This window comes from Mercenaria mercenaria, chromosome 1 (genome assembly GCF_021730395.1).
Source record: "Mercenaria mercenaria strain notata chromosome 1, MADL_Memer_1, whole genome shotgun sequence".
Classification (NCBI taxonomy): Eukaryota; Metazoa; Mollusca; class Bivalvia; order Venerida; family Veneridae; genus Mercenaria; species Mercenaria mercenaria.
The window spans coordinates 48,323,423-48,336,219 of record NC_069361.1 but is presented as its reverse complement, the minus strand read 5'-3'; the positions used below and the strand labels follow the sequence as shown (position 1 = coordinate 48,336,219).

The following is a 12,797-nucleotide window of genomic DNA, read 5'->3' as shown; positions in this document are numbered from 1 at the left end:
GCTGATGAACGGCGTTGAACATAAAATCAGGAGTTTAAGATCAACACGCTCATTACAAACCCTTTAAAATCAAAATAAACAAGATGTTTGTATTTTTCCTTAATATTTGTGTAACTTAAATACGTTCCCGAATTTATATATCTATATTATAGATCTATCAAAACATTATAACAAGAAATGCATGTCATCCGCACAATGTATAGGTACGAATTGCGCATTTCATTGGATATCAATACTAGAGTTCAAAATTATGTATTCTTTAGTGTTTCTCAACCTTGAACTGTTTACATATCTTAAACTGGCTGCATCTGTTTTTCCTTGTTTACCAAAATATAATGTTACCGAAAATATCGGGTAAGAAGCTACATGCAATACTGTAGCATAAATTTATCCGGGTTCAGTTCGTACTGGATTAAATCTTAATTTGGAAACTGCCTTATAAGACTTTTAAGGATATTTGCAAATTCTGTCCTCTTTCTGTATAGGCCGACACCTTTTCATGGAAAAGAGATAATAATCTCAATGCTTTTCTTTGAAATAGACTAAAATAACAACGTCTTCCTATCTTACTTATTTGTTTATTTCAAGGCCACTGACATCAATTTCCTTAAATCGCACGATCAAGTAAGATCTTTTGTCTTAAATGTTACACATTCAATGAAATTCATAAAAAAACAACAACTTTTATTTTATTTTGTTGGGTTTAACGTCGCAACGACACAATTATAGGTCGTATGGCGACATTCCAGCTTTGATGGTGGAGGAAGACCCAGGTGCCCCGCCGTTCATTATTTCGTCACGAGCGGGCACCTTGGAAGAACCACTGACCTTCCGGGATTTCAGCCGCACCGGGAATCGAACCCGGATCGCTTCCGTTGTAGTCCAACCTGTTAATCACTGCGCCACTAATTCCATTTATAATCTATTAAAACCCGTTCTGGAAGAATAAATACGACAGTGCAAGAAAGTAGCAATGATTATCACGATTTTATCAAAGCTGGTTTTATGACATAAATATTTGAAACATTTCTGTGCGTAACGAACATAGTTAAAACGGGACTCTCTTATACAGTTGCATGATTACAAAGGATCAAGACGTGTAAGAACATTGAATTTAAGTGCATGGAACTTTATACAGCCGTGCACAGTACAAATACAGCTTTGAAGTAATGATATATATAAAAATACTCCTCGGAGCATAGAGCGCACCAACGAAGTATATTACCAGTCTTGGTTTGATCGAGAGAAATGAAATTTGCAACACCTACCACGGCCCTAGCACCGGCTTCAGTTAAACTCTATCATACAGGTACATTGAACAGGGTCCTTGGTCCCAACTGCTTAGAAAAACCTGCGTGTTGACTTGTCATGCCATATGATTGCCTAAACTAATGCCAGATACGTACTTTTATGATTTCGCTTTTGTATGGTTTCTTGATATGGCTTGTAGAGTGCAAGACAATGAGGGAACAGCAATGTCTAAGATCTAGTTAAAAGAGGAACATCGACATATATGCAAATATTTAACAAGGTTTTTAATATCAAAATCTTTGTAGATAAAAGTCCACAAGTAGTCCCCACTAGTGGACTAGTTGTTTGACATGCCGTCATATGATCTACCTTTGCTTAAATATAAAAGGTCGTCCTTGAAAGAACATATCATATATCAGCGTAATAATTTTTTGATTGGCTGCGTCAGGTATAAAAAGGAATGATCAGTAAAGTCTTTAGTCTTGGACATTTTTTTTTCCGGAGTATGCTTGTAGTATTTTGAAGGCTTTATAATATATTCGAACGTAAGTAATTAATATCTATTTTATTGGAAAGTGAAACATGAATTATCCTTTTTTTCAATTTCTTTTCCAGTAAAGATTTTATTTTTTTCGCCCTAAATCAGAAAATTGAAAATATATTTGTAATATGTTTTTCTGCTAAAAATCTGCGTTTCATGTTGTGAAATTAAATTTCATTTGTAATTAAATGTGTAGTAATAGACTATCACTGATAAAAATAAACAATTGATACAAAGATAACATAATATTTGCTACACGGACGGAATCATGTGACTTAACTGGCATAAATGTCAACTGATCTTTATTCAAAATGTATTGCTTCGTACATACACTAAACTGCTATGTAGAGTAAAAGTCAACAGCGTGTGATCCACGATCGTTTGCCTGCTTATATTAGTAGCAAGGTTGCATTGATTATACTCATCTATAAGACATATCATATTTCATGTTTCAGCGATTCATTGAAATAGAACGATGGGTTCATTATGCAACGTTACTATTCGTATGTCTAGACCGACCCGTTTACCTTAGTAGTGAGACTGCAGATATAGGGTTCGCCTCGGGGTTGCGAGTTCGGTCCCCGGACAGGCCTTATGTTCTCCGTGATGATTTGATTAAAGAGACATAGGTCTGAAATCATTCGTCCTCCACCTCTGATTCATGTGGGGAAGTTGGCAGCTACTTGTGGAGAACAGGTTTTTACTGGTATAAAATCCAGGAACACTGGTTAGGTTAATTGCCCGCCTTCACATAACTGGAATACTGTTGAAAAACGGCGTTACGAACAAACAAACACATGTTCGTACGTCAAAACGGTTCATGTGATGTCATTTTTCTTTCTTTTAATGAAATCATCGCCAAAGAATTACTTTCAAATTACAAAACAAGGACTAACTGCAACTTTGAAATGCTCGATTAATAACAAAACTGCCGTGTACTCAGGTAAAACATTGTTACCAACCAGGTTCTAATGCAAAAATCAGTCATACCTGATGTCGTCGAAGCAGCTTAGGCCAAAAAAAATAGGTGTGTTTCCAGTCTCGCGACCGACCTGAACCATTTTCTCCCGACCTCAAACTTTTTTTACTGGTTCTGAGAAAATTTCAAATCAAAAATCAAAATTTGTTTCTATGGTCGCACACGCCGAGAAGCGCTACAGCAATCGTAGAGAAAGGTACGGTACGGTAACGGTTATTATACACGTATAATGTACGTTACGATACTGTAATGGTAATTATACAGGGATCAAAATGGTAACGCCCCTGCATGGTCATGTTTTGTCAGAAGCCTAGATTTTCGTTGTGAATCTTGATGTAAAATATTTTTGTCTTTAATAATACACCAGAGGATTTGTGAAAATTGATCATGCAGACTTCTAAAAAGTTGAAACAATCTACCGGTCATTCGGACCGACAAAGCCAAAATATTGTTGGCCCAAACGAAAATGCTCGGTCAGAAAGTCGCCTCTTTTTTGGTTCCCTAAGATGAGCTACTTCTAATAAATGTAAACACTAAAAATATGTATGAAGGATGTGTGTGATATGAAGGCTCCATAACCTCAGATCCCCTTTCTAAATTCCTGTTTGTTTAGTTCTGCTCATTGTTTTCTCGTTTAAGGGGAAAGCCATTATTTTAACTGTGGACAATACGCCGCTTTTCATGGAATTACATGCAAGTGTATCATTGAAGGTTCCATGTGCACCGCCGTATGAACACACCTGCGGATGTCTCTAAATTATTTTTGTACTTGTAGCATGTGTAAATGTTGAGTTCTGCTCAACCCGGGGCTAGAGGGCGTGGACGGTAGCATGCATTTCCACTACCGTCCATGAACAGGCTCAATCAAACCGAGCCTGCAACAGTTTTGTTTTTGTCGTGTTTAGCGACCTGTGGAGTTTCCACTTTTTCTATTTTAGTAGTGAGGCATTTGTCAGATACAACTGGAGTTGTATCTGAATGACTGACAATGTATGACTGGATTCGTATTCCGTCTTTAAATTAAATATTTCTTTCACAAAGCTTCGGATATACGGTCCGGCAGTTGCTCAGAAATCGTCGGACCAAGTGCAAAACCTCCAGGACCAATGACTTTCCAGAAGTCTGTCCTGTCACATAAAGTTTTGCATTGTTTTCTTACACTATATGTACCCATATAATTAAAATTTTGTTGTGCCATCAAATTATTGTTGGGTGAACATTTTTGAAACATGACTTGTATGATGTCACCCACATGTTGGACTCCCTGGTCTCATGTAGTAGTGGTAGAGCAGCGGACTCTTAGATCCGGGGGTCACTGGATCAATTTCCACCAGAGAGAGATTTGATTTGCCTTTTATTAACCTCAATTGATATTTGTGTAAGGACTGGTTACACATCAGCACTTTCCAAGAACAGAATAAAATCCAGCAGCTTTATTGTAATTTTGGGTTTTCTGCTTTAGTTAGAATGTGTCTGCAGGGAGGGGGGGGGGGGGGGGGGGCGGAGTGTCCAGTGGCTTGTCAGTTCTGCTTTTTGATTGTTGCAATCTATATTAAAAAAATGATATTTTTTTCAAAACACTAAGTCACCAAAACACTAAGATGCTTATAATGCCACTTTAAATAAGACACGATGATTTAACTGCTCTGTAATATTATCATACAAGAGTATTTCACTGTATAAAAAGAATTGTATGCATTTTTACTTCATTTTATTTGTGGCTATGTCTATATCTCTTCTTCTAGATGGGTAAAAACTTTAAACGTTTTAGAACTTTTAAAATAAATAACTTTTTTATATTACAGACCAATTATCAATTGATTCCACATATATAGCAAATTTCCGGTTTTTCAAGCTGGAAATTATACAAACACTTATAGATGTATGTGTTAAAATATTTCATTTCAGGTTTTTCTATTATAAAAACAGATTTTGAATATAACAGATTTTAATTTTTCTGTCTGGTATTTATTTATAACCCACCTAGCATACAGATAAAAATTGAGAATTTTGTTCGGTGTTCTGTCCTTCGATACCGAGAAAAAAAAACTCCCTACCTACCTACCTCATTTTTTTTCAAGAAGACTGGAAATACACATATTTTTTTTTGCCTTATGAGTATTCTAATTACTGATAAATCAATTGTTTTGTTTAAATAATAAACTTGAACTCTAGTTTCATCATATCAACATTTCTGAAATGAAACATCTTTCAAAGATTATGATGTTACGAAAATTTAATGGATGAATTAAAAACATCGATAATATTCGTGAAGCATTTCTTTAAATGACAAGTCTCAGCTAAAAAAATACCATCTGACAAACGCATTCAAAATGAAAAGTCTGAAAATCCTTACCTCTTACGAAGTCTCTGGTAAGGAAGTACTATTTAACTTGAAATAATGTGAACTATAAATAATCAATAGTCTTTTAAAAAAAACTTCGATAAGGACTTAGAGGTATATGATATCGTATAGGAATATAGATCATAAATACTTTCATTAAAATTTATGCCTTTTAATAGATTTCGTCTCCCAGCAAAAATATTGTGGCGTGATGTTGTTACTAAAATTGGTTTAAAATCGCAAAAACCATATCACTAATTAAATAGAAAATGTGATTAACTTATAAGATTGAATAGAACTTTTTATTTATTTGAATGACTACTGCAAAAATATTGTATTTTCCATCCAATTTTTTTTCTAATTTTGAAACAGTTCAGGTGTAACTTTGATTGCTTTTGATTAATTCCTTTGAATATATGTCGAGCGTTTACTAGTAGTTGCAGCACGCGAAAATGTTATGTGATCTAAGTCATTTAAAGTATACGGCAGAAATATAGTATATATTTTCAGAAATATTTCTTTTGTAATAGTCTTCTGTTATTAAATATTAATTGAGCAAACGTGACATCAAACATATATATTATCAAAAACGAATTACTACAAAGTCTAGTAAAACGCTGATGATAAGTATAAGTTTAAGTAAATTAAACGTAAGAAATTGTTCTGCCGTGTGTATAAAATGAACCAATAAAATAGCAAATGCTCTGATACCCATGGGTTTGTATTTTAGTACACTGTAAATGTAAGTGTGAAGGAACTGAACACGCTTTGAACGCCAAATTGCAACAGATATTGAACGCGTCTTTGCGTTCAAAATCCTAATACTAGTGTTCAAATTTTTAACACTAGCTGTTCAAAGAAAGAACGTCGGATGAACAGCCAGCTGTTCTGTTGTGGAACACCTTATGAACAGCCAGGTGTTCTTTTTTAACACCAGACATGTTCTATTTTTCAGTGTTAGTGTTCAGATTGGTAACACCTACAGTTCCGTAAATGAACAGTCTGTGAACACCCAGGTGTTCTTTTGTTTAACTCCGGACGTGTTCAATTCCATTGCAACAGATATTGAACGCCTAGATCTAGAACATGTTCAAAGACATGGACGTTAAGAATATGAGCATTAGTTGAACATACTGCATTCATGTTTGAACACTGGATAAGAGACATGTTTTTCTAAGGGATGTTTGTTATACATAATAACATTTACTGCTGAAAAAAAAACTTTATTTCAAAAAACATCATGTGCAACTACTTAATCTGACTATTTTACAAGCTTATTATGAACATGTATAGTGTTCTTTAGTTGTATTTTAAACATACCTGAAAAGAAAACTGTCATGAAAACATAGAAGAAGAAATTGAGCATAATTTACTGTAATAGTGTTCCCTGTCCTAAAAATTTTAGAAACTGTATAAAAAATTACCATAATGAAAAAATTATTGACAGAATTTTGTACTCCTGCAAATAGACGATGGTCATAATCCAAGTTTCAAAGATAAAATGGTACTTAAGAAAAATTCAGGATATTTTTTTAACAAAAAGACACTGGCACATGACTATGACTTTTTCCAAAAGCAAGTAAATCAGGTAAGGTTGGAAATACTAGTTACAAAATTATTTCATCAGTGGCACAAAACCAACATTTCGACCAGACATAACCTTGACAGACTTATACAATAATATAGAAAGATATACTACTATCTTGTTCTTGCATACAGCTCAGAACATAAGAAAGTACGCATTTATTTATGAATTACTGTAATATACAATAATATATATATACAATTTCATTTGTAAAATGTTAAAAACCTGCTCAGTCCCAATTGCATTTAGAAAATACCAACATGTCTGCTCAGAAGTAATAGTAACATTTTGAGAATGTCAATCAACTTTTTCAGTAACAATAAGTCCATTTTGTAAAATATGTCCCTGCTCAGTACCAAAAACACTATTTTGAAAAACCCAGTAATATTATTTGAAAAATGTCAATCTATCGGCTCTGAAGAGACCTGTGGTATTAGTATTACTGAAAACTATTCTCTATCTTGAACTGCTGCATTTGATTTCAGCAAAATACAAACCCGAATGATATTTCAGAAGAAAGAGTGACTTCTAATTTTATTATCCTCCCAATACCTTAACCATGTAACTCATTTATTTAAATACTGTTCTATACTTCTCACAGAAAAAAATGATTTTCTTAACTTTCATTTGTATACTGTTCTTCAAATACAAATTGCTGCAAGAATCCTAAAGACATTGCTTAAGAATGATATTCAATGTCCAAAACACAGAATGTAGCAAATAAATGAACTGCAAATAACACTGTACTCTCCCTATTGCACCTAGTGGCAGTACAATTTCCTACTAAATAGGCTGTCTCTGCTTTGTCATTTCTGGTAAATATCACTAATTTTGGAGGAGTGTTTTCTTTTACCTCCAATATGACCTCAAAGTCCTGTTCTTTAACAACCTGGCAAAAGAAAAATGGATTTCATTTTATAAACAGCATTTAAATTTCTCAGTATTGGAGCATTAATAAAACTAGATCTATTTGCTGTTTTAAGATAGGTACAGAGATGGATATTTGAATGTTGTATAAACCTATTAAATGCAAAATAATGCTTTATGTTAAAATTAGGTATATATGCTGATGTAAAATATCATACACCTTATTCATGAAAATCAGTAATTCAACTTTCAAAGGCCAGGCACTGTTTTATAAGAGCAGGCTCAAGTCCCAGCTAAAGGTTCAGAAAATCATACTAGCACTTAATGAGAGTATTGTTCAATGATTCTAGCGTACTAGTTTGTTTAACAGAACAGAAATATCTAATTTAGATTTATTTTTAACAAACATACCTCAGTGATTACTTTAGGAGTCTGGAAATGACATATGCCCTTCTTATTTCGATAAAACTTTGTTTCAACTTTTGTTCGTTATACGCTTTATGTAGAGCTATCAGACAGTTTCATTGTTTGAATAAGCAGCCAATTGCACCTGCTCAAGATGTGACCTAAAATAAAAGTTAAAGTAGATCTATTTCATGTTCTTTAGTTCTGCATTTGCAATACAACGACAACAACAACATAAGTGCTGCTTGTTTTGAATTTACATGGAATATCTATCTAGTAAACACTATAGATCTGGCGGGTGGAACTTAAATATAAATTATGAACAAAGTATTCAAGCTAAGAAGATATGCAAATAGCAGAAAAATTACTTCCGAACAAATTATTCCGGATTTTCCTTCCAGTTTCCTGTTTCCACCAAACTTGAGACGCTTGTTGATGACGTACTCACGGTACTGATAGACGCTTTCTTGAAAAATTCTATTTTTAGACATAACACCGGTGTTCTCAGATAGAACATGCAATGAATACCCCTGTTCGTATAAAATTTCCTGTCAATGTTTTTATATAGTTATTTCATTTTGTTGCATTCACTGAAACTTCAATTAACAATATATCGGTAAAATAACTTAGAGAATCTACCCCTAGTTCATTAAAACTCAAAACAGTAAAATATGTCTAGACTTTTCTTGGAAGGCGATTTAATATTGAATGCTGGCGTTCAAATCAAGTGTTCCAATCGTACACAGAACACTTGTACTAAACATCGGTGTTCAAAGTATAACACGTAGTGTTCCAAAATTGAATACAGATGAACGCGTCCGGTGTTCTCTCCATTTACAGTGTACATGTGTATGAAAGGTATAGCAATAAGTCGGTCAAAAGTCGAAAAAGTTCTAAATAAATAGATCCTGTTTTTCCCCTTTTTCTAGCGCATTTGCACTTAAACAGTGGACCAAAGTGCATTATTTCACTCGTGGAATGTATTTTACATAAAATAAGACACTTTTCATGCTTTTGTTCACATGTTTTTGAGTTAATTACTTGAAGACGAAAGTTGTGTGTTTATTCTGCAGACCGCTTTCTGAAATGCGGCAATATGAGGGTACTTGTCGTCATTTGTCTTGCATTTCAATGCATTCTATCAAAGAGCTATAAAACTTAAAAGGCATATAGAGCAAATCTCACCAACATCACGTGGAAACTAAATGAAATCTCGTTTTACCGGTGTATGAAACATGCAGCAGACGGATAAAAATTTATGTCGTGAATAACTTTCTATCAGATCGTTTGTTTATAATGATGATGGTGTTTGTTTTTTTAATGTCATTTGTATTTTCTACACGTGGAAGGAATGAATTTATGATTAGAAGTCTGAGAAATCAACAGTTGTCGTTTGAAAATTTAACACGATTCGGTTTGTATCGCCAGTGTAATACTTTTATAATCGTCTGTTGATTTGATCACGAGTGATCAAGTCAGCAAACGCTTCAATAAGATAACGCGCTGACACGAGCTTACGTGAGATTATCTCCTGTTGACGCTCTGTGTACTTTATACTTCTTTGATTCTATTTAACATCCTGTATTTCTTAAAGCCAAATGCATAGATGTCTTATTGAAACTAGATCCCTAACGGAGTGAAAATCTAGAAACTGTATCCAAATTGATTTGAAATGTCTGGATTTTGTATCAAACAATGAGCAATAACCTGGATTTGCAAGTCATAAAAGAGTCTTACTACATTAACGATTACATTTATAAAGCATGACCTGATATGAGGGAGCACGTGTGCATTCGACGGTCCAACTATTTATAACGTCGTTTATGGATTGCCTCTGTTTAACGGAATCTGATCAGTGGTCACCAAATATTTTACCAAAACTGCACCATAACTGTCATTAAAAAATCGTATTGGCTAATACCTTCGCTTATGTTTGTGTTTCTATTTAGATGCAAATAAAAGTACGAGTGGGTTATTTATGTGTTTTAAAATTTAAAAACAAAATCTGATACAATACCACTTGCTCATTTGTTTGTTTTGTATTTTAAAGTTTATCAAGATATCTGAAATGGCTTCTCGAAGTGGAGATGATTTTCTCAAAGTAGAGAACGAAGTATTTCAAAAGCTGAAGGCAGATGACGAAGTGGATTATAAAAAGTTTCAAAGTGATCCAGAAGCCAAGAAGAAAGCCGAGGCCGCAATGAAAAAAACATACGAAGAACTTACTCGTATGATTGCCCATACAGCCTCGCTTGACGAGGCGCTTGGACATCTGTCACCAGATAGACAAGACCTGATTAAAACATCTTTCCGCCTTCAGAGCTTCAATGTTGATATTCAGGTTTTATTTTATTTCAATTATATATGTTCAAAATTATTTCAGTAATAAACATATGAACTTGTACTAGTATAAAGATTTTCAACGTTATCAAAGATTTAATAGTAATATTTCAAAATTATTAGCAATCAGATTCATATGATTATAAATTATAGATATGATATTTACAAATAAGAGTTGATTATTATGCACTAGTGACCAAGTCTGATTAGAGTTTAATCAATTAAATTTAAGCCATGCGTTTTCGGTATATGTCACTTTGGTAAATATAGGTTTTTAAACACTCTTCATTGCTGTTTTAGCACGAGACAGACGGATCTGTAAATCTGAGGTTTGCATCTCTCTCTGGAACCCCTCTATCGTTCGTATCATCGGTGGTAAAGCTCGACAGTAATACATACGAGCAGAATCGTTATGTGCTCGCAGCAAGGATCATTTTTGAAGTTGTCATGCTTCTTCTAAACCTAATAGTCTTAGCGGTAAAACCATCGTCAAAGGCTGTCGCTGAAGCTATGGAAAAGATAACCACAATTCTGTCTTTTGCGGACAACTTCATTGATGATGTGGATAAGATGGTTGATGCTGCCAGGAGAGACGACAATGAGGGTGTTGCTTTAGCCATTATTGCGTGCTTGGTCGACCTTTACAAGATCGTAGGATCTCAACTATTTAGCCTATTCAAGATCTTTTTGATGGATATGTCTTGGTTAGACATAATCATAGCCATAGCTCAAGCAGCATGTTATATTGCAACGATAGTTTTATCTGCCGGAGCTGCTGCAGTCGCAAAGGTGATTTCTTTGTTTCTAGATGCTACAGATTTCCTGAGAAAGCTACTGCAAATGGAGGAGTTCAAGGGTGCCCTACATACTGACTAATCGCTGTTCACACTTTTAATAAAGACGCCTATATTTGACTACATGTTATGACTGCTGGTGTGGATCATACATTTATCAAATAGTTCAAGCATCTTGTCAAATGCTCTAAGTAAACACGTCTTCATTGATGATACATCAAATAAAAACATAAATCTAAATTCAAAGTTAAGTTTTTATGTTAATCTTTTCAACTTACGTAGAAAAATTCTACATCAGTTTCAAAAATTATACGTGAATGAGGAACTGTATACTTCCATAAAAGAATCTCGTTGAAGGTACGCGCATGCGCAAACAAACCTGTAAATAAAATAGGCATCTGACGGTTATTGGTTACAAAACATAATAAGAAAATAGTATAACGTAATCAATACGGAATCAGTGAAATAAAAACATGTTTTTATAGTTACTTTTGAAAAATTAGACTTCCCGATATGTTTCGTTAATTCAGATGTAGCAAACGTTAAGACATGTTTCCGACAAAGTGTTACAACAATTTTGTCAGTTAATTTACCGTGAAAATGCGTTTAACTGCTAATTTTAAGGTGTGTATTTAGAACAATTGACAAGTGTTTACCTCATTGGTTGATTATTTTTATGCTCTAAAATATGATATAACATTCACCTCTCTAATTTGAATGAAAATGGGTTTACATATGATTTGTTACCCAAGTTATAGGCAGATAATAAAAATCATTTTTCTATGGTTATAATCATCCTTTTTCAGCTTTACTTTTGAATAGCCAAGCATTTGTAATATTTAAAAGAGTTTGAGAAGCAGGTTTTATGGTAACAAGAGAGGACAGAAAATGGACTTACATTTCCATTGTTTTCAAGCCCGCTTTGGAAGCGAAGATATAGTTGTCCAGATGGCTCGAAGTAATTTTCGTGTGGATTGAAGTAAACTTTGCCAAAGTCAGCTTCTATACGAGAGCCTTTATAGAATATACAATTTTGTAGCCACATTTTTTAAACAGTTAATCAACATATATGTTGATTTTCGTGGTATCAGGAACAGATAAACTCCTTGTCATTATAACGCAAACATGTTATTAACCCTTATCTTATCACGCTGGACATGATTGATTCTGCCTTTGCGACCAGTGTAGATCTTGATCAGTCTGCACATACGTACAACCCTTTTAACAGTTAATGGTACTGACCAAATTGAAAGATGGGCACGGTTATTATAGAACTTTAGCGGGGTAAGGATTCAATAGCATTAATACATAATTTTACTAAGAATGTACTTTCATTAGTAAACTTAAAACCAAAGTAATTCAGTAAGTTTTTAATGAATTATTGACTATAACATTTAGGCAGTCTACTGAGTTATTCTCAAAGTGGAATTGAAAAAATAATCATGTAAACATCATAGTATAAATTGGTACCGAAAGGAAAAATTACTGTTGGTTACTTGAATCATAAAGAAACTTAATAACAAAGTATATCGGGAAAACCAGACCAAGCAATATACGTATGTTGTAAATATATTAAAAGAATTTCCCTACAAAGGGCATCTTGTATCGAATCCCACTTATATACTGTTTGATTTCGTTTGTTTGCATACTACTCAGAAAGCAATTCATAAATAAACGAAGATTATATCATA

The 12,797-nt window shown here is 33.8% G+C and overlaps 1 protein-coding gene across 1 annotated transcript; it reads left to right on the top strand.

Moving 5' to 3' along the window:
- The first annotated feature begins 1,689 nt into the window (after positions 1 to 1,689).
- LOC123545621 (uncharacterized) lies at positions 1,690 to 12,797 on the top strand. The gene is made up of 3 exons (XM_045331942.2): positions 1,690 to 1,796; positions 10,023 to 10,313; positions 10,613 to 12,797. The coding sequence occupies exons 2-3, from the start codon at positions 10,041 to 10,043 to the stop codon at positions 11,186 to 11,188; spliced, it is 849 nt and encodes a 282-aa protein (XP_045187877.2). The 5' UTR covers positions 1,690 to 1,796; positions 10,023 to 10,040; the 3' UTR covers positions 11,189 to 12,797.